Genomic DNA, 26462 nt, shown 5'->3' with positions numbered 1-26462 from the left:
CATGCAAGCACTGGCGCTGAAAAGCGCGAAAGAGACAAACAGACGCTCGACCGCCACAGCCAATCAAGAGCCATGGGACGCTCATTGTTGACATTGCCCAAGACTGCCAAATAATTCCATCGAATATCACCGAGTTCGGAGCCAAGTCAGCCCGCCAATTGACCAATCCCGCTCCACAGATTTCGGTTCAAGCAATGGCCTTACGCAGGCCAACCAACCACGATCGGACATAGAGGTTTCCGAGGCCGGCACAGGTCGGCTGCACAAAGTCGCAACTTAGAAGACTCCGAATTCTTACATTCAAACAGGCGTGGCAATGTACCTTTGCAGACTTGGACCTAATTCACTAGACCACCTCAATACCATTCGGCGGCAACGCTACGTCAATCCAGTCTAAGCTGGCGTGCTTTGGACTTCGAACAACCTAAGCGCCGGCTTGTTGGTGACCTTTATGTCCATGTTCAGCCTCACTACTCCATCCAGAGAAATACACGATACAAGCAGCATGTGTGGAGATCCGCCCGGCGCGCCGAAACAGCAGGACGTGCTGCTCTCGTGGACCTCTAATCCAAGGCGCCTGTTCATCTGCATGCGCATGGAGGCGGAATAGTGACAGCCCATAACTCAAACTGCTTTGTCATTGAAGCCGCACTGGACGCTTCTTCGGGCGACAACTGACGTGCTCGGGCTCGAACGGTCTGTCTATGCAAATGAGATCCCATTTACATGCCATCACTCACCGAGGCATCCGAGGAATTAGTGCCAAATTCTGGGCCCGCGCGCGCCTTGAAGACATGCGACAATCTTCAAGGGAGAGGACTTTTGCGTGTGCTTTGGGCTGATCGGCCAAAACAAACCCCATGGACACTGGCGCTGAAATGCGAGTCTCTAGTTCTCTCAGCAGTCGCATCGTTGGTGCCACCTCGGGAAAGAAACGACATCGCGGAGGTTTGGGACACCCGAGAGGTATGATAGAAGCCGGTCAAAGCCAATACCATATCCGCCGTGTGGTACACTGCCAAATCGTCGTAAATCGGCATACCATTGTAGGCCCGCTTCATCAGCAGATGACTCCGAGTTTTCATCCTCGGACTCCCCAGAGAATGTAGGCACTTTCATACCGTGTGAATCCATGGCCGCAAGCAGCTCTGGTAAACGATGCTCGCGCAACGATCCACCGACCAGTTCACAAGTATCTGGCACCAGCAGATCAAAGCAAGCTACTGTCTCTGACGGAGGATGCTGGCTGGAGCCAACATTAGTTGGAGACATGTAGAACGGTTTCACCGACCGTGGATAGTCCGTCACGAAAACTGGGCTTCCTTGTCCGACTGTGTTGGCGATGAATGCCTCGTGCTCTGTCTGTAGTCCGTGATCGAAAGAGGGGGCAAATTGGAATGATACCTCGCCTCTATTTTGCGCGTCCTGGAGTCGTGTGACGGCTTCGGCAAAGGAGATGCGAGGCCAATCACTTCTGCACAAGCCTTCCCATCTTCGAGTCAAAGCCTCGGCCGTAATCCCATCGCTCTCCTCGCCCTTTAAATACTCGGATGATCTTGCAGTCAGGAGCTCTCGGCCAACGGCGGAGTCTCTGAGGTTGACTGCAACGTGTCTGAGCATTTCCTCAACGGCATCCATGACATCGTCGAGCTGCTCGACGAAACTGAGCTCTGCCTCCAACATGTAGAATTCGCTGAGATGACGAGGGGTGCTGCTTTTTTCGGCTCGAAAAGCAGGGGACAAGCACCAGACTTTGCCTACCGACTGTGAAAGCGCTTCGAGATGGAGTTGCGAAGAGACTGTGAGGTACTTGGGGTGTCGGAAGAAGTGCTCGCTAGGAGCAGCGGAGCCAGAGTCACCTTTTGGTGCGTCACCCTGTGCCACGACAGTGAAGACTTCACCGGCTCCTTCACAATCTGACGAGGTAATGACGGGAGGGTGAGACTGCACGTAGTCTTGTGAGGCGAAGAAGGCAGTTGCCTGCGCAATAACATGCGAGCGCAAGCGGAGCATCAACGAATTGAAGGGAGTGCGCGTGCGTAGGTGGGGCAGGGTCCTCAGGAACTCGGTGGTGTGGAATTTCTTTTGCAATGGATATTTCTAAATGTGTGAGGCGTGCTGGTCTGGACGTGACAAGAATTGGAATTTGCAACTCACAGCCGAGTCATTTTCGCCCAAGACACGGATGTGCTGCGCGTGCAGCTCCTGGGCTTGTTGCTTGCCTGGTGGAGAGGGCTGCCATTGGCCGGTAATGGCAACACCGACACCTGTAGACAGTCTACAGGTCGAGAAGTTGTGGTGAGCAAGCCGCCACAGATGGGTATACCGAGGATGGGCTCAACTACTGACCCTGTAGCCAGCTCAGGACTCATTACCACCTGCAACGGCGCGAGGGAGGAGCCGTCGCCCACAGCGGCAAACGCAATGCGCTTTTGTTTCCGGACAGAGCGCACCCAACCATTGACGCTGACTGTTTCACCGGCGACAGGGGTTGGAGGATGATGAGCGAGAGAGGATGACGAGGAGGGATCGGTATTCAGTAGGCGGGCAATGGTTGACCGGCTCGAAGTTGATAGCAGTCGTACAGTGTGAGATGGCAATGCGGAACGAGGGCACAGCGGCCGCAGCGGCACCAGCAGTCGTCGCGGCCCGACGAGCATGACAGGGGGGAGGTGAGGGGATTGCGGCGCGGCGAGATTCGGCGGTCTGAAGGGGAGTGAGGAGAGCTGGAGAGGCGAGAGCGAATGGCGGTGGCAGTGTTGTTGGTTTGGTTTGGTTTGGCAGTGGAGGCAAGGTCGACTCAGGTCCCGTCAGGACCTGGCCGACGGGCTCCCGAGACGCCGATTTCTTCCGGCGGACGGGCCGGGCAGCCCTTCCCGGTCCGAGTGCGCTGGCTGGCTCCCGTCGCTCGGCCCGGATGGACACAGCGGAGGAAGCCACCCACGGCAGCCAGCGGAGGTCTTCGTCCGGAACTGAAGTACCGCGCCTTTGCTGAAACCGACTCCATCTCTTCGACAGGACAGGACGGAAGAGGTCTGCCAAAAGCCATCTGCATCGTCAAATCAAGGTTCCCGGCCGCCTTGCCTTCTCTTTCCTCGTCCCCTCTGACGACTACCACGTTACAGTTTGTCCGGTCTCGCTGACTTGTACAGCTTCCTCCTCGCTCCCTTGTTCGTTCCAGGCGGCCCCACCCACATGTCCTGTACACTGTCGTCGTCTGTGGAACAGTTTCAAAGCGTGGCACAGCTGTGGCCTGCACCTTGGCCCTACTCTTGTCTACATGTGCCAGCTGGCATCATAGTGCATGCTATAGGCGAGCCCCCCGCCATTGGATCGTCTCCCAGCTTTTTGCACGTCTACAACAACAGAGCTGGTGCCAATCGACGGCCACGTTCTGCTGCCTGTGCCATTGCCAACAGCCAGCTCCGTCACAACCGACCTTGCTTACACGTTTCCACCTGCTCTGCTCGGCAAGACCCGTGGTCCCCTCGGTTACTTCGTCTTCTTCTTTGCCTCCCTGGTGCCACAATCCGCTTCCCGCGTGCCTGGCGGCTCCGGCCTTCTGCGCCTCTGTGCTGTTCTGTATGTATGTACACGGTGCAGCATCTTTGATGCAAAAGTCCTCGTCTATCTCCCGTCCGTATCAGCCCGTTCCTGTAATGTGCGCCCCTTCGTCCCACACAGATCTATGATCCGTTCCTGGGGTCCGCAGATCGTCCGGACCAGCTTCGCGGCCCATGTCCAGAACGACGCCAGATCACCCAACATGTTGGCCCTCCCAGGATTCAGGCCGCTGTAGGGCGGTTGCTGGCATCCGCTCGGTCTGGAGCCTTTCCACTTTGGTAATGTGCCTCTAATCGACGCACTACTTGGCTGTCGTGCAGCGGCCGGGACACAAGTACAGTATCAAGATCGGATGTGTAGACGGACCTATCATTCGCATCAGCATTCGAAACACTCTGTGATGATTAGGAGCGGACTTGCGCTTCGTCTTCCAATTCGCTGCTTTTCTGAATGTTCTACCACGTCGTCATTCTCGGTACCGTCACGATCCCACTTGGCTCCTTGCCTTTGTCTCCTGCGAGACCACCGGTTGACCTAAAGCAATGTCTCCAGTCGCCTCAATGCTTGATACCGCAATGCTCGTTGCCTTGCACCTCTATTTAAAACAGTGTCCCCCCCTCCCAAACCCGCACAAGTTCTCTTATCCCCAGCCTCCACATTTCCAGTCCGAAGTCGTCATCATGCCTCAAGCAAAGCCGAAGCCATCAGAGATTGCCGCAGAGGCAAAGAAGACTTATATACCCTACATCCAGCGCCGCATGCCCGAATATCCGGCCCGCTCGATCCTCGTCTCCGACAGCTCTGAGATCCCGATTCGAGTAGATGCCAAGTCAAGACACAGACTCCGGGTTGCCGTCATTGATGGCGATCCTGTGGATGTTGCTCTTGACTGGGATCTGTACAGCCGTCAGAATGGCACAGTATCCAGCAGTGCTCCTCCCATCCCGGTCGTCAACATGGCCAACGAAAAGCGTGCCGGCGGGGATTGGGAGTCTGGCTTGCTGGCCCCAGAGGAGTGTTTTGCCAGGAGAAGCAACCTTGTGCACAGTCTGGTGACCCCTTGGTCGGCATACTCGGGGACCAGCTCACACTATCCTGTACCTCAAACAGGTGGAATGTACTCTCCCTCAGTCGGTACGTCAACCTTGACGAGTCCATGTTGCGGCGTATAGTAACTTGGTACCTGTAGTCGTTTTCCGAGATGGCCCGGACAGCTATCAAGTTTGGAGAGAATTCAGACCTCTGCCCGTCATATCCGTTGCCCCGGTGCGTCGTCCGAAGCTCGACGAATCCGGCCAGCGTTACTCTTTTGAGCAAGAAAGGGAATTGATGCTCGAGAAGATGCGCACAGTCCTCCGCATCGCCTTTGCGTGGGGTCATCGCAACATTTGCCTGGGAGCATTCGGTGTTGGTCCGATCTTCAGGAATCCCGCTGCAGAAGTTGCCAAGATGTGGAAAATGCTACTCTTTCAGGAGAAGGAATTCCAGGGGGCCTTCCACAACGTCGTCTTCGCAGTAGAGACCAACCAGCCAGGGAACACAAAGGGGGGGCCGACGGAATATGAAATCTTTAGGCGAGAGTTTGACCCATCCAACGTTTTCAGGACAGCATATCGGTAAAGGCCGACGCATCGGCAACGAACTGCGGTCTATTTGGTTCCAAAGACCTTGTCTTCTAGCAGAGTCACGAATTTTCCAACTTTTCTTGCCTTCACTTCTCGTGCCAATTCTTGTATATACACCTTTCGAATCCCTTCAGCCAGTAGTGGAATTCGAGTTTCCAGGCAGAACCATCTGTTTCAGCAATTGAAACGTGAATGGCGTTGATTGATCGGTAGGGCTGCAACCTCAGTGCGGGTTGAGAGCATGCTTCGTAGAATCCCTTTGTCTAGACTCTGGACGCAAGGGCCAAGGATTTGGTGTGAAACATGGATCTGGCTTGTTGCTGAGGTGTGCAGTTGACAGTCATTCATCGCCTTGATGTAGTGGAGATGATCCCTGGAAGCGCCTGCAGGCGCATCGCATAATCCCAAACATGACCTGGTCGCCCCACTTGTTACAACGAGTCTCGGTTTGCGGTATGTACAACCCCGTAGTTCCCTGCTCTGATTTTGCAGGTAGCAGAATGTCGAGAACCTTCCTGTAGGACCTTCCTCGCGACCGGTCAACAATCGAATGAGCGTAGGGGGGGGGGGGGGGGGGGGGGGGGGGGGGGGGCACGAAGTATGGCACCAAATCAACGTGGTGAGAGTCCAGTGCGAATCGGCATCCCTTGAAGAACGTACATCCTGCATTTGCTGTCTCTTTTCCTCCGGGTGTCTACCTTTCTTGTTGAGCACTTGATTTTAGCACCAGTATGAGGGGTACGGCGAGGCCCAAGTCGCGATCAGTCTTCAGCCAGGGATCCGTGAGCAAGCCTGGCGTCATGTCAAAGGAAGTGTTTGGGCCAACGTATTTGCTGGGAAAGATAGTGGCCGCAACCACGCGTCCCAACACCACGGCGAGCTGCATTCCACCACGGCAGGTGGATGCCATGCCATGAAGCCGACCGAAGCTGGTGGCGCGACTTTTGCCATGCTTCAGCGTCGTCCCTTAGGCGCGCAAATACGCAGTCTTCCGCCTTCCTGTGCCCATCGCACTTCCTCAAATCATAATTTTGCAAGGTTTGCCGTCTAACGATGCACTTGGGGCCAGGAAACCTCCGCGAAATCTTTTTCTTTCGTCTCGTTTGTTTTGCCCGTAATTCATCTTCGTCTTGCGATAACTCAAAGTCAAGTTGCGCTAGGGCCTCGCTACATGGGCTTCGCGCCCTCTGCCTCGAGCTGTTTCAACTGTTGCTCTTTCTTGTACTCAACAACTCGTCGCTTTTTAAAATATTGCACCTGCATCGTTCCCCCGAGCCGGTATCAGCTTATGTTCTTGTACCACCTGTTTTGTGACAGCTCATTCCGACTTACCCAGCTGCTCGCGCAATTTTGGACAAACATCTGGTCCTCCTTGCCGCAATGCGCTGCTGCCTTGTCCTTTTGGCCAATGCTGTCGATGATATTGTGCTTGTCGAGGCAGGCATTGAATGCATCGCGGGCAGCCCAGCATTGGGCGCGTTGGGTGCGATCGGGGGCTTCGAATGCGCCATCGGATGAAGCCTTTGGTTTTGGAGATTGGGAGTCGGAAGAGAACCAGCCCATGGCGATGTATTTGGAGATGTCGACGTCGAGACGGGGGAATGAATCGTTGCTGATGGAATTGTCCAGACGATGACGACTCGGACTGAATGGCCGGGCTGGTTCATGCTGACTAAGTAGTGAGTGAGGTACACCCGCCACGCGCCAAGCCACGGGACCCAAGCCCTCGCAACTCGCCCATTCCCAGGCGTTGTGGTAGCCTCTCCGAACTCCTGCAACACCTTTGTCTGTCTTCTTCCCTAATTGTTGTCCCTCGCCTCGCCTCGGTCGTCCGATGAAAGCTGTGTAATCTTGCGACACACAGGGTTGATGCCTCGCCGTCGAAGGCCCCCTCGTCCCGGCGCTCTTGCTGATGTCGCGCCGCTGCGCATCCTCACCCAAATCCTCTTGCTGCAACTGGCCTACTACGTTTCCGCCGCCATTCTGATCATCTTCACGGCCCTGGTCGCTGGAAAGGATGTCAACCTCGACTTGTTGCTGAGCTGGCGCAGCGTGCGTGGCGACGTCACCGTCGGGTGGATGCTGGGGCTGGTGTGGATGCTCAACAGTCTGATCTGGTATCGTCGCTCCCACGAGCTCATTTCTCGGTATCAAATGCTGACTTTTTGCTGTCTTTAGCGTGATATACCTCCTTCTCCTTGTCGCGCGCTCAAAGCTGATCCCCGACTTCGCTTTGACAATACACTTTATCCACCTGCTCGTCACGTCCCTTTACTCCCACTCCATACCCTCCCACTGGCTTTGGTGGGCGGTGCAGCTTGCGAGCGCTGGCCTGATGACCTTTTTAGGTATCTGGAGCTGTCAATGGAGGGAGCTGCGTCCTATCAACTTTGGTGGCGGCGGCGGTCCAAACAGATCAAGAAATAAGGCAGCCACGGTACAAGATGGTATCCAAGAAGATGGGAACACTTCTTTCGGGAGAGGGAGAGGGCGAGCGAGGGGCCAGTATGAAATGATTCCCATACAGGAGGCCGATGAGAGCGTCTAGAATATACTTTCTATGCATTGGCGGCGTTGGGTCTGCTGGATAGATACCACAGGTTTGATCAATGTAAATTAGCTTGGTTTTCACACTCAGACGGAGGCCTTTTCCTTTGTATGCCTTGACCACTTCTATTCAAAGACACGCCCCTGTCACTTTCTTAATTCCAGACTACGTTGGAATCTTGTTCCTGCACGGCTATCTCCATTTGGGGGGGATTGTAATACTATGAGATCCTTCTTTTAAGCATGGTATTCGGCAACGGACATGGATGGCGTTGAGTGACGGTGCTGCGCCAAACTAACGTCAACGCGCAAGGAGAATTTAGGTGTGTAGACTCAGAAAGTAGGAGATAATCTGCCCTTGGTGAGGTGAATTGCTGGCAGTGAAAAAGATGGTCCAGAAGTGTCCATGCTCGCTCTTCAAAGCACGCACATACAACATGAAGTTGTGGTCCCCTGTAAACATGCGTCTATGGCGGTACGGACCCTCAGAGTTGAGATGTGGTCTGTGCGCTAGTCTGACTCGCGCAGCCAGTGCGCCAGGGCATGGTTCCCTAACGGTATTTCTGCCTTTCCTCAATCAATTCCACCGCACAACAAAGACCCCCAATTCTACTGCCACCGAACCTCGTTCCACGCCGTTTCGATCCAAAGTCTCTCTGGCACGGGCTCGGAGCGCCCGTGTAGCCGGCCATGGACGACTACTCGCAGGAATACTATGAACAGGACCAACCCGACCAGTTTCATCATGGTCTGCACGACAACCCATTTGCGGCCATGTTCAACGCCGTCAACATGAACGGCTACCCACCCCACGATCAACATGAGCCCCACTACCAAGCTGAATCAGGCTACTATGGTCAGGGACCCATCGTCCACGAGGGTTTCATTCCTGCGGCCCAGAACGCGCACTTTGGGCACGACATGGACACCAACTCACATGACCATTCCGGGGTTTCTACACCATGGGCTGCTGACGCCGATGACGAAATCATGTTTGATTCCGAAGGAGAAGAGGTGGACGGGGACGATGACGTGATGATGAACGATGAACTTGTCCTTCACTCCGATTTGCCCGACCTTCCTGATTATGCACTTGATCCCGACTACTCCATGTCAGACGGCGACCTGGAGCCAGATCGTGGGTCAGAGCCCGATCTTGACTCTGGTTCCGACTACGACCAGGAACCGGTCCGCAAGAGGGGCCGTGGGCGAGGAAGAGGTACAAGCCGTGGCCGTGGGCGGGGTCGTGGCAGAGGTCGTCCTCGCGGCAGTAGAAGGCGAGGAGATGGCGATGCAAGAGGAGCTCCCCGGAAGGGAAGGCGAGGGCCGCGTGAAGCAAAAGATCCTGGACCGGTCTTCAAGAAAATACTGTCCGAAGCCACCCAGGCCTGGATTCGCCAAGACCTCGAAACTGCCCAGAAGGCAGCGGGCGAAGCCATCAAAATCAATCCGGAGGTCTTTGCCGCCTACAACCTGCTTTCCGAGATCTTGTATGCCAAGGGCCAACTCGAAGAATCCGTCAACGTACTCTCTATGGGGGCTGTTCTCCAACGAGATGCTGCCCTTTGGCACAAAATCGCGACCCGGGTCCTCGAGTTGGATATCGACGAAAGAGCCCGCCTTGAGTGGGCGCATCGATGCTACAGTCAAGTCATCCGTCTTGATAACAGTGACTGGGAAGCTCGCTGTCAAAGACTGGACTTTCAGCTCAGATTCGACCATAAGGGGCAGGCAAAATTGGAGCTGGAGATGATGTTGAAGATTGAAGGCCACCAGTATGATCTAGACCGCATCCAGCAGCTTGCAGAACTTTGTGCTGTCACTCGAGAACCAGCGAGGGCCGTTGAACCTTTCGAAAAGGCGATTCGTCACCATTTGACGGCTTCCGGGGAAGACAGCAGCCAGCTCGACTGGCAAAGCCTCAATAGCTACTTGGAGCTCATGTCAACTCTAAAGCGCTACGAGGAGGCCATTCCTCTCCTCAAATCCACGGCCAGGTACATCGTTGGACGACAAGACGAGTCCTTCTGGGATCAGTTTGAAGATGATCGAGAGTGGGATATCAATGACGAACCGCGCAGAGTGCAAATGGATGGCTTTGTGCAAGAACGTTTTCCACACGATGCCTATGGGGTCGGTCTTCCTCTGGAAATTAGGGTCAAGCTTGGTCTGTTCCGGCTCGGGCTAGGCAATCAAGAGGAAGCTCAGGCAAGTCGTACTTCGTTGGAGAGCTCAGCAAGCCCCAGGCTAACATGTCGATCAGGCTCATTTTCAACACCTTGAACCAGAAGATGTCTCTGACACGGCAACTGTGCTTGACTTCGATGACCTTTTCAGAGATGTTGCCGACGCTCTTACGATCGCAGGATGTCATGCCGAAGCCCTGCGTTATTACAAAGCTCTCAAGAGGATTCCAGAGGTGCCTCAGACGGCACTCCGTATATCGATCGCTGCCTGCTACTTCGCCATGGAAAAGACAGACGAAGCTGAACAGCAGATTAATGAGGCGCTGGATATCGCTGGTCAAAATTTGTCGTCTCGCTTGCAAGTGGCTCGCTTCTTTCAAGAGTGGGGAATGATGGAGAGGTGCGAGGATATTGCAAGAGATGTCATCCAACGAGGAGGTGCAGACTTGGTCAAAAAGGCGAAGATCAAGGTTCAACTGCCACAGAACATAAGATCGGCTCAAGCCAGACTACCCCCAGCCCGAAAATTACAGCCTTTGATGCCAAAGCCCGCATCTCGCGAGTTCGATGGGCAGCCTAAACCTACTACACTTCAATCTCAAGAGCCGAAAAAGATCAGGTCGAAATCTCGAAAGCCCAAGGAGCCAGAGGGGCCCCGGAGAAGACTACGCGGTCTTCTGGACTCTCAGGTTGAGAAGCTAGAGGAGGCTCAGGAGCGCGACCGGCTGATACGGGAGTTGTTTGCGGAGTTGAAGTCGCTCCAGGCAGGCGTCGATGACGGCAACCCAGAGGCAATCGAGGCCTACATGGATGCGGCGAGCGAGATGGTGGACGAATTCCGGAGAATGGAGGCATTCTACCCCCGTCGAGATAAACATGTCAAGTTTGGAGGTTACTTTGGACGTTCGGGAAGAATGAAAGAGTCCTCGCTCGCTTACCTTGCGACTGTTTCAAACAGAGCAGGTGCGGCAGAAGGTAAATGTTGCTCGTCCTTTGTTGACGTGCTGAAGTTGTTGCTAAGTCCGGTTCTAGTTCCACCTGACCAGCAGCCGGATCCTGAGACAATTCCTGGGGACTTCCATGACATCCCATTTGACGCTTGGCTGGATATCTTCTGCCAGCATGCCCTTTTACTGGCAAAGAAGGGCATCAATGGGCGCTGCTGGTCAGTTCTCGAGGGAGCTGCTTTGGCGAATGTCTTCCATCATGACCCTGAGCGCGAATATAAGATCCACATCACCTGGATGGGTAAGAAATCTTACTGCTAAGGAAAACGTGGTTGCTAACGATTCGAGTAGCATGCGCCCTCCTTCTACGAGACGAAGAGCACCTCTGCAACGCTTGTCGTTACCTCATAAAACGGCATCCTTATGCAAATGATGCGTACCGACTTTTTGGAATAATCAATCGTCTCTATACCGGACACAGGACGTGGTACAACGCTGGACCCTCCCAGAAATTCATATTGCGCCTCATAAAAGCAATGGACTTCGCCCTTCTTGATGAAGCTTCCCGCAAGAAGTACAAATTCGGCGATCAGGAACGTTCGGGGTACACAAGAGGGGGCCAAAACGACGGCAATCCCGAAGGCATCAGCGAAGTCAACGTCGCCCTGTTGGCCATGTATGGCCATATTCTGGCTAGCGGCGGAACATATCTGAACGCACTCAACTACTACTTCCGCGCATACAGTATCACCCCAGAGGATCCCGTGCTCAATTTTTCAATTGCTATAGCCTACATCCAGCATGCGATGAAGCGGCAATCAGAAAATCGACAATACCAAATTCAGCAAGGTCTCGCATTTCTCCATCAATACTACAAGTTGAGGACTGAGGAGAATGTTGCTTCGCTCGCCCAGGAAGCCGAGTTCAACGTGGCACGAGTCTGGCATACTTTGGGCTTGGTGCATCTGGCCCTTCCGAGCTACGAAAAGGTTTTGGCGTTGAGCGACGATGTGCGCAAGGAGAATGCAACGAAGTCCCGAGGCAGCGTCGTGGATGACTTCGCAGCAGATGCGGCCTTTTCCATCCAGATCATACTCTCGCTGGCCGAAGAGCTCCGCGGCGCAAGAGCAGTAACCGAAAAGTGGCTGGTGCTTTGATTCTTGTGTCGGGCAAGCTCAAACTAGATTCAGCAAAGGTTGATGTCGACTATCGAGTACATCGAGTGCGCTTGGTAGGATTCCGGACGAAATCACTGCGTCTATCCCGATCGACGTGTTGTTCTTGCAGCGTGGATACAGCTGGTAAGAGCCGAATTTCTCCTTTGATTCTGTCATTGTTTCGTCCATTCGGGGGTCTTTCCTGGATGTTTGCCACGCCGACCCATGCTTAGATCCTGGCAAATCAAGGCACTTGTGGCGGTTGCGCTTCCCTGCATGGTATCCTCCCCGAAGCAGATCAACGACCTCGATTGGCTCAACCGAAATAGGTTCGGCATTTGTTCGCCAACATCAAATTCGACCTCGTTGTGTTAAGGCTCCGGGAATACTCGCCTGCTTCAAAAGCACGGTTGATTTGAAAACCGGTTTTGCCACGCGGGGAGTAGCTTGCTCTCGAGGTTGGAGGCCTGGTCCTTTATGGGCCTGTCTTCTCATCGCCATTGGTCGCTGTACCTTGAAGCGACTCGTCTAGAGCTGGCCACTTCGGGAGCACCGCTGTTCTCCGTGCATGGAGCTACGCCTATCATTGCTCAAGCCATATTTTCAGAATTCACTTAAAACCCCTCGGCTCGCGACCTCGGGCATAGGGGAACTAGGATGTAGGCAAGTGACATTTTCGAATTCATGGCACCCCTCAGCTCGTGAGAAAGTGTCGAGTACAAACAAGACTTTTTCCCTTATGCTCAATTTGTGTGCGCGTCCCAGTCTTGACAATTTCTTCCTGGGCCCCGTGGTGTGTTCTCCGACGCTTTACTAGCTGTTCGACTCTGGTTTGTCCCCCTAGGTTGCTGGTGTGCACAAAAGGCCGGCAATACCCTGCCTCACTTTTTAGCCCGATTCTAGGGAAAGAGGGGCTTGACATACCACAGAGACAGTGCAGCACTCCGCAGTCCTGCCATTGTCTGCACAATACTCTTGGAACTCGGTGACGTTCGTAAGAGTTGCAGAAGCTTTTTTCGAGTGTGATCAGTTTTCGATCCTTGGTATGAGGAACAAGATATCTTACGGGTGACGCAAGTAGCGTCTGCCACACCTGTGCAATTGTCATTGACTGGATTCTGTCCCCTTTCCAAGCGTCGGCATACCTATAGCATCTAGCTGGCAGCAAAGCGCGGTCCCTGAGGAACAGAGGTCCCCGGGCTCCCGCGCCTCGATGGTAATTTTCCCCGTTTCCTTGTTGATTGCAATGGCAGAACAGACGGCCACCATTGCAGCAATTGGAGACAGGACCTTCATTGTGACCGTAGTATGAGCTCGTTTGGTCGTTCGGGAAAAAGAGAGAGGTGGTTGAGATTGAACTGTTTATGGATAGCTGTTGTGCACCCACTGCAACATACATATTTATATTCTCTGACACACATCAATTTTTTGATTCTCCATCCTTTACTCTATTGTGTGGGCTAGACCCAGGTTGTCAGCCAACTGCGATAATCGCTTCCATTGGACAAAGTCTCAGCGAGGTGACGTACACACTAGAAGGGTGGACTTGGAAGGTGGTATTCAAAGTGGAATACCTGCTGGGGTTTGCCACAGTGGCGCGCTGTTACCAAGTCCTTAGTACAGGCGTCGACCGGCGCTGGCCGAGTATCCTAGACATCATCATGCACACAACGTTGGCAGCTTCCATGCCGGGTCTACGGTGTGGATCGCTGACACAGTAGACACTTCCCAAGATGCTCTCTCCCTCTCACTCTATTCCGATGCATGCCGCATGCATTCGCCGCTCTAAGCCCCCATCATCTAGCCGGAAACTTTTCTTATCGTTTTCTCCTCGCATTTCGCGTAGTCGCAAAATGTACTTTTCCGTCCCCATCGGGCTTATCCGAAAGGTCGATAAAATCAGCCAACTCAACTTCAAAGCTGTGGGTAGACCTGCCGTGTGGAAAATAAGAGAGCATATGAGCAAGCGCACACATCGAACAGGCAAACAGATCAGCCATCTTGGGAAGTTGGGCCAGGCAGACACTTACAGCTTGGCAGGGCAGCAAGCCAGCATTTTCGAAACACTTGTTAAGAGGAGCACAATTGTCATGGACTCACAGCAATCCTTCCACGAGACCATGTGTGGCAACCACTCTCATCAAGAACTTTCACGATATTCAAGTCTTTCCTAACTGATTGCCAATTCGATGAGACAAAATCAAATTCACTGTCTCATGAGGTGTATTCGTGTGCAAATCTCCATTCCAGTACAACTCCTTTGCCCTCTTGGGCCATTGACATGTCACCCTTCAGTCCCAATATGCGAAGCACGAGATCTTGAATCCTCGCCAAGCCAGATGACCAATCACCCAATTTTTCCCACCGCGCAAATCGAAAAGAACAATTCAAAAGCGCCGATGTCAATTGACTGCAAGTCTAGGACTTACCTCAAGCTAAGGCGTCAAGCTGGGGTTTCCAAAATCTTTCTCAAGATGCGAAGATATTCCCAGAGATGAGGTTCAACCCTTTCCAGCGACAGGAGGAGGTCTGACGGATGGATAGACTCGATGATCTTCATCGTCACACTTGCCAGAGCTGCCCTCTCCTCGTGGTAGTCCGCCATGTTGTTGGCGTCCTGTATGGCCTTGTATGTTCGGTATTCGACAAGAGAATATTCTACGTCAGACTTGATGGGCCTCTCCATCCCAAGAGGTCTTGCTGGAATATTTGGGTCGCAAAGATGCCAGACGTCTCTTCCTTGGGCAAAGGTACGAATGACAAAGAACCACTTGGGCCAGTCTGCCTGATCGTCGAGACGAACATGATCCGGGCCAGAGCAAGTGCAGTCGCAGCACATGATAGAACAATGTGCGGCTCTTCGGAAGCCTCGGTGAAAATATGGATGGGGAGAGCAATGGGGAGAGCAAGAGTCAACAGGGACTTGATCTGGCCCGATACATATGCGGCGACGACAGAACTTGCTTGCATTCAAGCGACTAAGGGTCCCACCAAACTGCTGCGATATGGAACTCGTGCGCGTTAGTCGATCCTGGAACAGCAAACAGTCTCAAAATACCTGGAGAAAGGGAGCACCGCTGCTAGGAGCGCTCTCTTCTCGATTCCAAAATCAAGCCAATACTTACAAGCAAGAAACATCTCTGCTCGCTTTGTTTTACAGAATAGGCTGGTGAAAGGCATTCAGAAATTTCGTGCAAACGGGAGCAAACCACAACAAAGCATGCATTGTGGAATCAATGAACAGCAACGATAGAGGTAGCCTGAAAACACAAATGCCAACCAACAATGAGACAAAAAAGTCCTTCCCAAAGCCGCCTTTTTATCTGATGCTCTCCCCTTCTCTCACTCTATTCCGATGCATGCCGCACATATGCAATCTTTCTTTGCACCAAACAACTGACCCTGAATCCTCGACTCTGACTGCAAGTATTGATTCACGCCTCCGCCGCCACCTCGAGGAGTACTACCACCACGATGACTGCGACGACTTTCTTCGTCTTATTTTCGCCAGATGTCAATGCAGCAGTGAGCGATCGACTAGACGATAAAAAGGAAACCCCGAAGAGAACACAGCTCAAATGCATGCGCGCACCAAGACAATCATCCTCCAAACCCACCAAATACCAACGAACCAATGCCCAAAGAAAAAGGCCAAACCAAGTCCATACACGAACCAAAAGAGAGAGAAAAAATTACACTGAGATGGAGAATTCTGCCCAAAAAAAGCAAATACCCCTTTCAGGAACCTCCTGGTACTTCTTTTTTGAAACGACTGCCCGCCCGTCCGTCGCCTTTTTCCATCCATTAAAGAGTGATTACCGTCCCCCCAGCCCTGCGCTATGCTCTTGACATTACCCACACTAACCAAATAAAAGCGAATGCACCTGAAGAAGCCCCTTGCTAAGCACTACAACGCACCTCGAGCCCAGCCCCCACATCAACCGCAGCCGCAGGCGCAGGCGTCGAGTCACGCCAGTACTCGTCGTCATCGGCCAGCTGGTCCCACCAGCCGGCGTCGTCATCTTCCTCGTAGTCCACGCCGCCCGTGTCGTTGAGGTCGAGTTCGGACACGGTCGTGTTGCAATACTCGTACTCGTCGAGGACGTCGTCTTCGTCGTTGTCTGGGTCGATGGCATCCCAGTACGAGGAGCCGGCGGCGGCGTCGTCGTCGGAGGCAGTGGAGCCCGAGGCGGGCGTGTTCGGCGTGGCGGGCGTCGACGGTGTGGTAACGGATGTGGGTGCGAGGGCGACGGCGCCGAGGGGGTATTGTCGTTCTTTGCCGGATAGGGAGGGGGAGGAGAGGTCTCTAGAGTCGAAGTCGTCCTCGCAGTGTTGAAGAGGTGGTTGTGGTGGTAACTTGCCAGGGGTAGCAGCAGCGGGAGAAGGAGAAACAGACGCAGAAGAAGCAGAGAAATCGACCGCAACGGAAGGTGGAAAGGGAGTCCTGCAGCAAGGCGAAAACGCAAAAATCTCATTAGCCACAACGCACTCGACGGGGTTTCGTCTCGCTCTCCTCTCATCCTTCTGCTCCGCTTCTGGCCGGCCGACGAAGATTATTTGCGTTTCAAGGAGATGGATGAAATGAGAGAAAAAAGAAAGATACATCTCCATCATGGCGGCCTTGCTTTCATTGCATTGGCTCTTGTCCAAATGTTCCCCGGGACTGGCGGCTTGTTCGTCTCGTTCATTGCGCGTGCATGCTTGATGCACAACACGGCGCCGCACCGTCCGCCGCGCCCTCGCCCTCAACCCGCACAGCTAGCTAATGTCTAGCTACAGCAGGCAAGGGCATAGGAATGGGAGGTACATGTCGTCTAAGGCGGAGGCCTAGGACCAATAATCTGCCGCCGGCCGCCGAAACCGATGCCCGAGCTGACTTTGTTTTGACTGTCCCCACCCACATACCCATACTGATGCACGTCCCAGCTTTGACCGGGTCCGCTACCCTCGCTGACGTTGCGCGCCGCGCTTTGGACACGCTTTTGTCCTTCCTCCCATTCACGTTGCCGTTCACGCTCGCGCTCCATTTCGCGTTCGAGAAGTGACTTGGGAGCCCATCCGCTGCCAGCCTTCTTTTGTTGTGCCTGGGACGGGGAAGTGTGGATACTACTGGGGGATTGCTTGGGAACAGGTGACAGAGGCATGGAGCGAATAGAGGCGGGAGACTTGGGGGAGGCGATGGACGGGGGGTTTGGAAGGGGACGAGGTGATGTTGGAGGTGAAGCTGCTGTTGCAGCTGGAGGCTGCGCAGGCAGTGGACGCGAGGGAAGGGACGGCGCCGCGCCGGGATTCGGAAGTGGCCGGCTGGTGCTCTGTTGATTATGCTGCCACTGTTGACGGAGGTATTCTCGCTCGTCGCCGGCCCAGGAGACGTTGCTATCGGGAGGAGAGGGTGGCCGTGCTGGTGCGGCTGCAGCAGCACTGCTGTCAGGGCGCGCGCGTCCTTCTCTCTCACGCTGGTATTGGCGTTCGCGTTCTTTTGCTTCGGCGAGTTGGCGTTCCAAATCTGCCACCCGCATGCGTTCGGCTTCGAGTTCGGGGTCGTTGCGGCTGACTTGACGGCTGCGTGGTTTGAATCCTTGCTGGGCCTGGTAATCGCTCAAGAATTGTCCTTTAAGCGCTGAGTTGCTCGAATCCTTGGGACGCAATGTTTCGTTTTCGAGCTTTTCTTGAGCCTCCTTCTCTTCGCGCATCTTTCTTTCGTCCTCCTCTTTCCATCTCCGCTCCTGGTCCTCCCATTCACGTTTCTGCTGCTCCACTTTGCGCTTTTCATCTTCGCGCCGCCTGCGAGTCTCTTCTTCCCATCTCCGTTCTTCCTCGATCCTGGCTTGCTCTTCCTCTGCTTCCCGCTCGACCCGTCTCTTGCTTTCTGCTTCCTCTGCTTGGAGGCGTAGTCGCTCAGCTTCCGCTTCCTGCTCCTTGCGCTTGCGCTCTTTTTCTGCCAAGTTCGGGACGCGGGGTGCTGCTGAGGTGATTTGCCGTCGAGCACCAAACGCGATGCCTTGGCTTCCTTGATTCGCACCGCCCATATACCCTACTGTCATTAACATCTTGAACACATGATTTTGACGGCTACTCACCGTATTGCGCAATGTTCCACGCCGGTGCTGTGACTCCCTGGTCGCTACGCTTGCTCCATGTACTGACCGGGCCTGGGCTCTTGTTGCCGTTGCTCGACGAAGCCGAACCGCCGGTGACGGACGGACTCAAAGGCTTCATTGGCGCAGCCCTGATACCCGGCGTAGTTGACGAGCTTCCGGTGCTGACGTTACTAAGGCCACGGTTCCGCCCAAAGCCGCTCGAAGAGTATCCGCCGGCTGCCAGACCGCCATTTCCGGTGGTTGCGGGACTCATGCCGTTCTTTTTGGGACCGATGCATGTGGGGAATTTGGAAGGGTTCGCAGCGTGGGCGACTCGGCTGAAGGCTCCGATGCATTGCAACACTTGCGCGGGATCCTTCTTTTCGTAGAGATCGACGGTGAGGAAGCGGTCGTGCGCATGGAGGTTGAACGGCGGCTGCTCGGACGCGCGCAGGAAATGCGATATGTTTTCCATTTGCATAAAAGGCATGGCCGACTTTTTGAACTTGATTCCCGGCGGTGGTAGGGCGAGGTTGGCGAGTCTGAAGGCTCCAATGTCAGCTTATCCGGTTGTCGGCGCATTGTAAAAGTCATGACGACGGTAACAGCGAGGGCGATGGAGGGTGGACGGGTTGAAAGTAGAGGAAGAAAAACGTACTGGCAAAGAGCAGTGCCGTCCTTCAGAGCGTCCATGAGGTCTCCAGGCGGCAGCTTTTGACCCAAGGTGCTCTCTATCCATGCGCGCGCCTCATTGCTGGCCTGTGGGTTGGCCTTTCCCAAGCGCAGTCGCTTCATGTCTTGATCCAAACTCGTGACGGACGCCATGGTGAAGGCAAAAAGAGAGAGGAGTCGGGAGAAGGAGAGAAAGGACGCTTAGGAGGATGGATAGAATTATAGGAGAGGGGTGTAGATTGATGAGCAGGCGGAGATCGTGGCTGGGGCCAACGCCGGGCCGCTAGCCGCAGGGCATTTGGGACGGTTGCCGGTGCGCAGCGCGGACCCCGGGGTCGAGGCGGCAACAACAAATTTCGTCATCAGGCATTGCTCGAGCTCGGCCAGTCAAGGGCTGGGAATTCTTCATTACTGCGTCAACCATCAGAGAGAGCCGCCGCCCGTGCTTCTGCTCCCTCCTCCGCAATGCACCCGCCATGCCTCAACCGGGCCTGACCAAGCAATGGTGGTACAAATGGAAGGCCCTCGACCTGCCATGGCGTAAGAAGGTCCTGCGAGGCAAGCAACGACCCCGTCATGTCTACTGGACGGACGTGAGCTGACGAGTTGCGCACAGGGTTCGACTTGGCCGGCAACACATTTTGGGAATTCAAGGATGCCCACAACACGCAGCGATGGCGGCGCATCGTCCAGTACACCGGCAAGACGCACTTGAGCGACGTCCAGGTGCCGCCCGTCTGGATGCAATGGCTCCGCCACGCGCGCCGCGATGCTCCCACCCTCCCTGAGCAGCGCATGGAACAGTCGAGGCAACTTCGCATGAAGCAGCTCGCTGCACAGGCCGATGAACGCTGGGCTGCGAAGCCTAGTGCCCTTGATCCTCTGCCGCGCGACCAACCCGTCATGGCGTTCCAGCCTCACGATCCCTTGGCCAAACAAGCGCAACAGGAACAACAAGCGACAGAACCAGACGGGCGTCAAACTGCCGGAGCACCTCAACAGCCGCCTGAAGAACAGACCCAGAGCCAACCAAGGCAAAGGCGAGGAAATGAAAAACTCAAGAAGGTCAAGGAGCCGTCGCCATGGGACAACTTGAAGCCGGCGCAAGAGTGGGAGCCGGAATCTTGGGCCCCCAAGCCGGCAAGAAGAAGAGGTTAGGCAGGTACGTGTTGAACGGACTGGGAGCAAGCCAGGAAGACGGAAATGTACGATTCAGGATCTCTCCTCAGAAAGCATGCGTAGACGCGTCTCACGACTGGAAAAATGCATAGAACTTGCATCTGTCTCGAAATGCTCTAAATGGGTATCCTGCTCCATTTCCCCTTGGCCTTCACCTTTTTGGGTTCTCGAACGACTTCCTTCGAGTGGTTCCCGCTCTCTGTAGGGCCTCTTCTCGTCATGCACAGCGAAAACCTACTCCTGCGTCCGGTCCGCGCCCTCCGTCGGTCCAGCAATCTTTTTAACCCACTCAACCCACACGCCCACGTCCCCCGCCAACTCTAGCGCCTTTCCCCACCTCCCCAAGACACGAAACTTGCGACTCTGTTCCTCGTGCCTCTCCTTCTCGCTCTTTACTCCAGCCGCACCGTGGTCCTCCCTCTTGACTCCACTGCCGCCCGCAGAGGCTGCCTTTCTGTCACTGCCCGCCTCAGAAGCGATGACAGCATCCGGAAGCAAGTCTTGGGCAGCGATGGTGACGTCTGCATTGGGGAGAATGGATGCTGCGAGCAACACGGCGGGCGGATCGGCGCCTTTTCCTGCATCGCCTCCAGGGCTCACGTCCAGATCCATTGCATTGAGGTCGACGGAAGCCATGGCTTTCAAGTCGGCGTCGGCAAAGAGGGCATCGAGAGAATTGACAGCGTTCGGGTTTCCGTTCGTTGCTTGAAGTGCCGGCGTCGAGCTGAATGATGTCTGAGATGCAGAGAGATGGCGTGGATAGCTGATATAGAGAGTGGGAGAGGGCGCCCCTGAGGGATCGAGTTGGCTGTTGAGAGAGATATTCAAAGGGAGAATCGGCAGAGCGGAAGACAGATCCTTGGATATCGACGGCACAGGGTCTTGAAAAGCGGATTGGAGGAGGGTGCTGAGGTGGGCGTACTGGCGGAGAACCTAAGGGAATGATTGTTAATCTGACGAAATCCAAATCCTCAATGGCTGCTTAACTTACTGGAAGTAGTTGAACTAGCTGCCGCGGATGGTGAAAGGGTATTTCCTCCAAAATGCAAGCGACCTCGGCCTTGTTGGCAAACAGCGTCGTCCAATGTATCCGGTCCTGCTCCTTGCCTTCTTCGTCCACCACCAGCACGCTTCGGGAGCTTGTGAACTCCTTGGTTCTATTGAAATCTGCAGCAAGCGCATTGTGGCTCATCTCCTCGTCGGGTCTCATTACCAGCGATTCCAGTGATGTCGACCATTTTGTTGATTCTTGGTTGAGCTGCACATTTACGGATGCCAGAATGTTTTGGGCAACGTTCAATGGAAGCGCCAGAGGTGGATTCAACTTGGCGACGAAGCGGACGTCAGGAACCTTGCCCAAGCTGTTACCATCCAGCACCATTGGATCGTTCTGCGAGTCGGCGGCCCCCGAATATGTTGGAGATGGTTCAAGCCAGTCGATTACAGGTGATGCGAATAGGTCGTTAGGGTCTGAGGGTTTCTCCACTGATTCTGAAATCCACTGGTCGCTGACGCGGATGGAAGGGTAGAGTTGTGCGGGTGAAGATTCACATTCAAGCGTGAGGGAGTATATCTTGTTCTGAGACTCATCGAACGAACCGTCATCGTCCACGTCCATGGGAGAGCCAATGGCCCCGTTGGCCGTCCTTTCCGGTCGGCCAAAGACGCATCTCTTCTCCATCCAGTACTCTAACGAAAGTCCGACATGCTTGTTCGTGTTCATTCTCGGCCTGCCACTCTTCTTGCACAGCACCTGGCGGGCGGCGCGCTCTCTTGCGTTTGGCTTAGAAACATCCAGCAAGTGAAGAGCCGCCTTCTTCTCATGCTCAAATAGCCTTTGTAGGCTGGTGTATACGCCATTGATAGCTTCAAAGCAGCTGACCTCCGGCTTTCCCTCCTTGAAAATGCTTAGGGTATCATGTCTCGCAAGTCGTTCCAAGTTCTTGGAGAACCTGTCCAACGAGAGGTTGATGCTGGGCAGTCCAGCTTCGGGCATGAGATCCTCTTTCAAGGTTCGCGCCGCGGACTTCTCGTGCTTTTGCACCGCTTCGGACAGCGCGCCAAACGAAACGCTGACGTTGTGGACTAGATCGTCGCGGAATGTGACGTCCAGCATTATACTCGTATGGGCCAGCAACAACTGCTCTCCTGCTGCGTCCGACAGCACCTCGCTGCTCATGCCGACCTGCTTGGCCAGGCGCTCAACGCCTTCCTTGCTGACGCGCCCAGGACGTGTCTTGAGCGTTGCAATGATGTTCTCCAGGCGCTTGCGCTGCTCCGTGTCGTCTGGCCGACCGCCCATGGAGCTACCCAGCCCCATGCCGAGCCCCAACCCGCTCATGCCACTCATGCTGATGCCCATGCCCACGCCGCCTTCGAGGCCGCCTAGCGCGCCCAAACCGAGATTCAATGCGCCTGGGGAGTCGAGGTTGAGGCCACCGCCAGCGGGCGAGCTCCCGATCAGAGTCTTGGAGCCGCTGGCAGAGCTGACGGTGGGGTGATTGTGCGCCATTTGGGCGGCGGAGAAGGAGTTGTTGAAGGGCGACTTTGCAGCGTGGTGGACGGAGCGCTGGGCGGCTGGTGAAGGTACGCTGCGAGCGGCGGCGGGAGGTGAAAAAGCGCTGAGCTGCTGGTTTTGGTGAAAGTGATTCGAGCCGGACTGCGGTGGCGTCGCGGCGGCCGAATGCTTGGGAAAATTCGGGGTCAACATGGCTGATGGTGGTCGGGGCCTGAGCGGGTCTGTGGACTGCGGTGGACAGGGAAGGTTGCGGTTCCAACTATGGACGATGAATCATGGCGAAGGCGGGGATCGGGCGCACAGGCAGAGCGCAACGGAGCTCAGCTGCCAAGAGCAACGGTCGCAAACAGGGTGAAATGTTCGGCGAGCAGGGAGCTTGACGATGTTTTTCGATGGAGCTCCGGGAGCTTGGGGAGAGCTCGTGGTGCGGTAGGTTCCGTCTAGAGTTCGTCCGGACGCGCCGCCTGTTTGCTTTCTTGTCAAACACCTTGTGCCGAGGCATGTGAACCAACTCCTCTCCGCCACCAGACCTGGAGATTCCCCTTCAACAACTCGTAGACGTTGTCGCCGCCATTCCGATCAAAATGGGCTCTTTCAAAGATCCCTCCAAAAGCTCAAAGGAGCCGTACTCGTACGAGTACTTCAACGTTACCTTTCCATCCGAATATGTAGCACACGTCGAGATCAACCGCCCGGAAAAGCTGAATGCTTTTATAGAAGTGTATGTGAAGTGGTCTCCTGATTTCTTCCTCGTCTCCATTTCGTCTCTTGTCAAATCTACAACCAGTCAGCGTCATGAGGACCTCGATTTGTGAAAAGAGAAAAGAGAAAAAGGAAACCTCCATCGCGACCCCTAAAAACTACCACTGACCGCCCAAAAGCATGTGGCTTAACCTCGGAGCCATCTTCACACGTCTCTCACACGACCCCAACGTCCGCGCCGTACTCCTCACCGGCGCAGGTCCTCGTGCCTTTACAGCCGGGCTCGACGTGCAAGCCGCATCCCAGTCCGGCGTGCTCGGCGACTCGTCCGACGGCAGCGAACAAGACATTGCGCGCAAGTCCCTCTACATCAAACGACACATCGAGGAATTCCAGGCATGCGTGACAGCCATCGAGAAGTGCGAGAAGCCCGTCGTGGCCGCTATGCACGGCCATACGTACGGGCTGGGCCTCGACATTGCGCTGTGCGCCGACATGCGCGTTGCCGCCGCCACCACGTCCTTCTCCATCAAAGAGGTTGACATCGGCATCGCGGCCGATATTGGCGTCTTGACCCGCTTGCCCAAGGTCACCGGCCACGCGTCGTTTGCCAAGGAGATTGCGCTGACGGCCCGTATGTTTACCCCTGCCGAGGCCCTGAATGCTGGGCTGCTTTCGTACGTATTGCCAACCAAGGACGAGGCGGTCGCGAAGGGGTTGGAGCTGTGTAAGCTGGTCGCGAGCAAGAGTCCTGTTGCTGTTGTTGGAACCAAGGAGCTGGTGAATTATAGCAGGGATAGGCCAACGGAAGAGGGGCTGAAGTACACGTCTGTTTGGAATATGGGCATGATTCAGACTGAAGACGTGAAGAGGGCTTTGATGAGCGGGTTACAAAAGAGGAAACCAACATTTGAGAAACTTTAGAACAAGACGGCGGATTGAGGACGCATGGAGGCGCCGCCAATGATAGATCGAAAGTCGAATACCGCGAAATTGCATCCCATTATATCCTGCTCAAAGTGCTGTTGAGATGCCGTGTAGGTCTCGATCGCTGCGAAAAGAGCAAGACCGAGGTCCAGTGTTGAACCGACTGTGGCGCTTGGTGAGTTACGGCCAGTCATCACGTTATGTGCGTCAGGGACATTGCGAGTATCGTATGGTTGAGCTCGAGATATAGATTGCTTGAGCATTCAACATGCTTGATCTTGGGGCGGGTGTTGTCTGCCCGGACGTCAAGCCCGCGCGCGACATCTGGGCATGCGCCGAACGGCGTGGCATCTCTCCAGCAGACTTCATTGCTTTTCAACCCAGGCAGCCTTGGCTCGTGATCAATCCCGTGCATTGAAAATTTTTGGATTCTCTCTGAGCGCCGTGCAGTACAATGCCCGTGAAAAAGTGAGGTAAAAACCCGATACCCCACGGCTGCCCTTTCGTATCCGTCATGCCTATTCCAGCATGATTCGCACCCACCAACAGAAATCAACCCAGAACTTACGCCCTGCTCATGACACCCCAGGCGCGGATCTGCGTCCACGTTAGCTTCCAAACAAGGCCTCGAGAACGTGACCATGCTACGCACCTTGTTGTCGGTGTAACCAGCGAACAGAGTCTGGCCGTCCGCGGACCAGGCCAGGGAGATACACTCGGGCTCCCTGGACTTCTTGCCAACCTCGACGTACTCGGGCTTGAGCTCGTCGACCTTGCTCTTCTTCTCGAGGTCGAAGATGATGATGCTGCTGGCGGTAGCAGCGCAGAGCCAGTAGCGGTTGGGCGAGAAAACGAGAGCGTGGATCTCGTCACCGGCGGTGAGAGAGTACAGGTGCTTCGACTCGTTCAGGTCCCAGAGCATGGTGGTACCGTCCTTGCCGCCGGAGGCGCAGAGGGATCCGTCAGGGGAGATGGTGACGGTGTTGATGTAGCCGGTGTGGCCGATGTGGTCGGTCTGGATGCGGCACGAGGCGAGCTCCCAAACCTACGCGGGTCAGCGAAATTCCGCAAAACTCGGACTGCGGAATAGAGGGATTGAAGAGGAACGATCAGGGCATTGGTGATTGTTTGTCTCATAGCCAGAAGACTCTGAAGTAGCAAATACTTTATATGCAAAGCATCATGTGAAGGTTGGAATTGTTTCGACGACGGGGCCGGTTTTACGCACCTTGACGAACTTGTCCCAACCAGCCGAGACGATGACGGGGTTCTGGGGGTTGGGCGAGAAGCGGACGCAGGAAACCCACTCGGTGTGGCCCTTGTCGGTGATGGTGTACTTGCAGTCACCGAGGGTGTTCCACAGCTTGATCGACCTGTCGCGCGAGCCGGAGACGATCTGGCGGTTGTCGGCGGAGAAGGAGACCGAGAGGACGTCGTTGGTGTGGCCGACAAAGCGGCGGGTGGTCACACCGGTGGAGAGCTCCCACAGACGGAGGGTCTTGTCCCAGGACGAAGACAGAGCGTACGCGCCGTCCGAGGAGATGACCTGTAGCGCTCCATTAGCCGTCTGCTCGCGGCGTTGTTTCGTTTTGGAATTTTGATGTTCGGGGGGCCGGATTCGCACGTACACAGTCGGACACAATGTGGGAGTGACCCTTCAAGCGGCGCTTGGGGAAGCCGTAGGCCTGCTCATCGCGGGTAAGGTTCCAGATGATGAGCGACTTGTCGCGAGAACCGGAGAGGAGCATGTTGGGGCTGTAGATGGTCCATTAGCCTCAAATCGTCGCCCAAACTGCGCCCGTTTGCGCATGTCGCTCGCAACGTACTTCTCGAGAGAAGTGGCCAGCGAGGTGACCCATCCGTTGTGGCCCTCAAGGGTGCCCCGCAGCACAAGTTGCTCAGCCATGATGTCTGTTGGTGGTGGGATTGTCGAAGGTCCGCTGCAGGTGGTGACAAGCTCCGCGATAAATGATCGTAAAGTTGAGCCGCCGTGTGTGCTGGCGCTCGGACTCGACTTTCGCCTAAGCGACCAATCACGGGCCGAACGCGGAGCTCTTGCGCCGCCCGCTAAGGCACCTTTGGTTCACACTTCCAACCAACTCCAAAGTCAACTCGCAGAGAAACACAGGGAGAGCTGAGGTGGCCGAGTAGACGGTTGAATCACTCTTCGAAAATTATACATCGTGTTGGAAATGTCTCCGACATTAACGAAGCGCTGGAGTCTTGCGAACACGGCCATCAGCTTTGTTGGAAACCGCAAGCACATGATGGGTTGGTTGCTCTCTGGCTGCCGTTGGCTCCAGTCAGCTCGCTGCCTGGCGGCACTATGTGGGAATCGTTGGTTAGCGGTGTCGTGGC

At 55.0% G+C, this 26462-nt stretch overlaps 12 protein-coding genes across 12 annotated transcripts; 5 read left to right on the top strand and 7 right to left on the bottom strand.

Moving 5' to 3' along the window:
- Positions 1–897: 897 nt before the first annotated feature.
- Positions 898–2773, bottom strand: J3D65DRAFT_584187 (asparaginyl-tRNA synthetase-like protein; the record flags this gene model as incomplete). The annotated part of the gene is made up of 4 exons (XM_066797737.1): positions 2350–2773; positions 2158–2278; positions 1114–2100; positions 898–1071 (listed from the first exon to the last, which is right to left on the bottom strand). The coding sequence occupies exons 1-4, from the start codon at positions 2658–2660 to the stop codon at positions 898–900; spliced, it is 1593 nt and encodes a 530-aa protein (XP_066658968.1). The 5' UTR covers positions 2661–2773.
- A 1243-nt stretch (positions 2774–4016) lies between these two features.
- J3D65DRAFT_614591 (uncharacterized protein) lies at positions 4017–5323 on the top strand. The gene is made up of 2 exons (XM_066799231.1): positions 4017–4698; positions 4754–5323. Exons 1-2 carry the CDS (start codon positions 4107–4109, stop codon positions 5182–5184), a joined length of 1023 nt encoding a protein of 340 aa, XP_066658967.1. The 5' UTR covers positions 4017–4106; the 3' UTR covers positions 5185–5323.
- Positions 5324–5451: 128 nt separating this feature from the next.
- On the bottom strand, positions 5452–6229 carry J3D65DRAFT_224701 (uncharacterized protein). The gene is made up of 2 exons (XM_066794617.1): positions 5888–6229; positions 5452–5713 (listed from the first exon to the last, which is right to left on the bottom strand). Exons 1-2 carry the CDS (start codon positions 6097–6099, stop codon positions 5530–5532), a joined length of 396 nt encoding a protein of 131 aa, XP_066658966.1. The 5' UTR covers positions 6100–6229; the 3' UTR covers positions 5452–5529.
- A 127-nt stretch (positions 6230–6356) lies between these two features.
- J3D65DRAFT_548127 (cytochrome oxidase c subunit VIb-domain-containing protein) lies at positions 6357–6752 on the bottom strand (the record flags this gene model as incomplete). Its single annotated transcript, XM_066796890.1, has 2 exons — positions 6357–6446; positions 6522–6752. The coding sequence occupies 2 exons, from the start codon at positions 6750–6752 to the stop codon at positions 6357–6359; spliced, it is 321 nt and encodes a 106-aa protein (XP_066658965.1).
- Positions 6753–6931: 179 nt separating this feature from the next.
- Positions 6932–8167, top strand: J3D65DRAFT_614587 (integral membrane protein S linking to the trans Golgi network-domain-containing protein). Its single transcript, XM_066799230.1, has 2 exons — positions 6932–7306; positions 7368–8167. The coding sequence occupies exons 1-2, from the start codon at positions 7059–7061 to the stop codon at positions 7735–7737; spliced, it is 618 nt and encodes a 205-aa protein (XP_066658964.1). The 5' UTR covers positions 6932–7058; the 3' UTR covers positions 7738–8167.
- A 145-nt stretch (positions 8168–8312) lies between these two features.
- On the top strand, positions 8313–12426 carry J3D65DRAFT_224647 (uncharacterized protein). The gene is made up of 5 exons (XM_066794616.1): positions 8313–9944; positions 10000–10903; positions 10955–11170; positions 11221–12170; positions 12276–12426. Exons 1-4 carry the CDS (start codon positions 8427–8429, stop codon positions 12024–12026), a joined length of 3444 nt encoding a protein of 1147 aa, XP_066658963.1. The 5' UTR covers positions 8313–8426; the 3' UTR covers positions 12027–12170; positions 12276–12426.
- Positions 12427–12688: 262 nt separating this feature from the next.
- Positions 12689–13389, bottom strand: J3D65DRAFT_614580 (fungal hydrophobin-domain-containing protein). The gene is made up of 4 exons (XM_066799229.1): positions 13172–13389; positions 13093–13119; positions 12951–13036; positions 12689–12902 (listed from the first exon to the last, which is right to left on the bottom strand). Exons 1-4 carry the CDS (start codon positions 13320–13322, stop codon positions 12867–12869), a joined length of 300 nt encoding a protein of 99 aa, XP_066658962.1. The 5' UTR covers positions 13323–13389; the 3' UTR covers positions 12689–12866.
- Positions 13390–16840: 3451 nt separating this feature from the next.
- J3D65DRAFT_584180 (calponin) lies at positions 16841–19030 on the bottom strand (the record flags this gene model as incomplete). Its single annotated transcript, XM_066797736.1, has 3 exons — positions 18765–19030; positions 18107–18648; positions 16841–18063 (listed from the first exon to the last, which is right to left on the bottom strand). The coding sequence occupies exons 1-3, from the start codon at positions 18929–18931 to the stop codon at positions 16841–16843; spliced, it is 1932 nt and encodes a 643-aa protein (XP_066658961.1). The 5' UTR covers positions 18932–19030.
- A 136-nt stretch (positions 19031–19166) lies between these two features.
- J3D65DRAFT_223601 (uncharacterized protein) lies at positions 19167–20064 on the top strand. The gene is made up of 2 exons (XM_066794614.1): positions 19167–19336; positions 19395–20064. Exons 1-2 carry the CDS (start codon positions 19255–19257, stop codon positions 19934–19936), a joined length of 624 nt encoding a protein of 207 aa, XP_066658960.1. The 5' UTR covers positions 19167–19254; the 3' UTR covers positions 19937–20064.
- Positions 20028–22947, bottom strand: J3D65DRAFT_614573 (mediator of RNA polymerase II transcription subunit 1-domain-containing protein). The gene is made up of 2 exons (XM_066799228.1): positions 20949–22947; positions 20028–20890 (listed from the first exon to the last, which is right to left on the bottom strand). The coding sequence occupies exons 1-2, from the start codon at positions 22665–22667 to the stop codon at positions 20192–20194; spliced, it is 2418 nt and encodes an 805-aa protein (XP_066658959.1). The 5' UTR covers positions 22668–22947; the 3' UTR covers positions 20028–20191.
- Positions 22948–22971: 24 nt separating this feature from the next.
- On the top strand, positions 22972–24191 carry J3D65DRAFT_614571 (delta-delta-dienoyl-CoA isomerase-like protein). The gene is made up of 2 exons (XM_066799227.1): positions 22972–23196; positions 23357–24191. Exons 1-2 carry the CDS (start codon positions 23060–23062, stop codon positions 24099–24101), a joined length of 882 nt encoding a protein of 293 aa, XP_066658958.1. The 5' UTR covers positions 22972–23059; the 3' UTR covers positions 24102–24191.
- On the bottom strand, positions 24109–26062 carry J3D65DRAFT_614570 (40S ribosomal RACK1 domain-containing protein). Its single transcript, XM_066799226.1, has 4 exons — positions 25931–26062; positions 25733–25859; positions 25333–25650; positions 24109–25149 (listed from the first exon to the last, which is right to left on the bottom strand). The coding sequence occupies exons 1-4, from the start codon at positions 26008–26010 to the stop codon at positions 24298–24300; spliced, it is 1377 nt and encodes a 458-aa protein (XP_066658957.1). The 5' UTR covers positions 26011–26062; the 3' UTR covers positions 24109–24297.
- Positions 26063–26462: the final 400 nt, after the last annotated feature.

This window comes from Phyllosticta citribraziliensis (genome assembly GCF_038025025.1).
Source record: "Phyllosticta citribraziliensis strain CPC 17464 chromosome Unknown J3D65scaffold_2, whole genome shotgun sequence".
Lineage (NCBI taxonomy): Eukaryota > Fungi > Ascomycota > Dothideomycetes > Botryosphaeriales > Phyllostictaceae > Phyllosticta > Phyllosticta citribraziliensis.
Note: the sequence above shows the minus strand (reverse complement) of the source record. Positions and strands in the feature narration are given on the sequence as shown.

Coding starts and splice junctions, on each gene's coding strand:
- J3D65DRAFT_614591 (XM_066799231.1), top strand. CDS start 4,107: ATGTCTCCAGTCGCCTCAATGCTTGATACCGCAATGCTCGTTGCCTTG. Junction 4,699..4,753: donor AATGTACTCTCCCTCAGTCG/GTACGTCAACCT, acceptor TGGTACCTGTAG/TCGTTTTCCGAGATGGCCCG.
- J3D65DRAFT_224701 (XM_066794617.1), bottom strand. CDS start 6,099: ATGGCATCCACCTGCCGTGGTGGAATGCAGCTCGCCGTGGTGTTGGGA. Junction 5,714..5,887: donor TCAAGTGCTCAACAAGAAAG/GTAGACACCCGG, acceptor GTCGCGAGGAAG/GTCCTACAGGAAGGTTCTCG.
- J3D65DRAFT_614587 (XM_066799230.1), top strand. CDS start 7,059: ATGCCTCGCCGTCGAAGGCCCCCTCGTCCCGGCGCTCTTGCTGATGTC. Junction 7,307..7,367: donor ATGCTCAACAGTCTGATCTG/GTATCGTCGCTC, acceptor TGCTGTCTTTAG/CGTGATATACCTCCTTCTCC.
- J3D65DRAFT_224647 (XM_066794616.1), top strand. CDS start 8,427: ATGGACGACTACTCGCAGGAATACTATGAACAGGACCAACCCGACCAG. Junction 9,945..9,999: donor GCAATCAAGAGGAAGCTCAG/GCAAGTCGTACT, acceptor CATGTCGATCAG/GCTCATTTTCAACACCTTGA. Junction 11,171..11,220: donor GATCCACATCACCTGGATGG/GTAAGAAATCTT, acceptor CGATTCGAGTAG/CATGCGCCCTCCTTCTACGA.
- J3D65DRAFT_614580 (XM_066799229.1), bottom strand. CDS start 13,322: ATGAAGGTCCTGTCTCCAATTGCTGCAATGGTGGCCGTCTGTTCTGCC. Junction 13,037..13,092: donor AGACGCTACTTGCGTCACCC/GTAAGATATCTT, acceptor ACTCGAAAAAAG/CTTCTGCAACTCTTACGAAC. Junction 12,903..12,950: donor AGTGCTGCACTGTCTCTGTG/GTATGTCAAGCC, acceptor AAAGTGAGGCAG/GGTATTGCCGGCCTTTTGTG.
- J3D65DRAFT_223601 (XM_066794614.1), top strand. CDS start 19,255: ATGCCTCAACCGGGCCTGACCAAGCAATGGTGGTACAAATGGAAGGCC. Junction 19,337..19,394: donor GCGTAAGAAGGTCCTGCGAG/GCAAGCAACGAC, acceptor AGTTGCGCACAG/GGTTCGACTTGGCCGGCAAC.
- J3D65DRAFT_614573 (XM_066799228.1), bottom strand. CDS start 22,667: ATGTTGACCCCGAATTTTCCCAAGCATTCGGCCGCCGCGACGCCACCG. Junction 20,891..20,948: donor AGCTAGTTCAACTACTTCCA/GTAAGTTAAGCA, acceptor TCATTCCCTTAG/GTTCTCCGCCAGTACGCCCA.
- J3D65DRAFT_614571 (XM_066799227.1), top strand. CDS start 23,060: ATGGGCTCTTTCAAAGATCCCTCCAAAAGCTCAAAGGAGCCGTACTCG. Junction 23,197..23,356: donor CTGAATGCTTTTATAGAAGT/GTATGTGAAGTG, acceptor ACCGCCCAAAAG/CATGTGGCTTAACCTCGGAG.
- J3D65DRAFT_614570 (XM_066799226.1), bottom strand. CDS start 26,010: ATGGCTGAGCAACTTGTGCTGCGGGGCACCCTTGAGGGCCACAACGGA. Junction 25,860..25,930: donor CTGGCCACTTCTCTCGAGAA/GTACGTTGCGAG, acceptor GACCATCTACAG/CCCCAACATGCTCCTCTCCG. Junction 25,150..25,332: donor GTTGGGACAAGTTCGTCAAG/GTGCGTAAAACC, acceptor TGACCCGCGTAG/GTTTGGGAGCTCGCCTCGTG.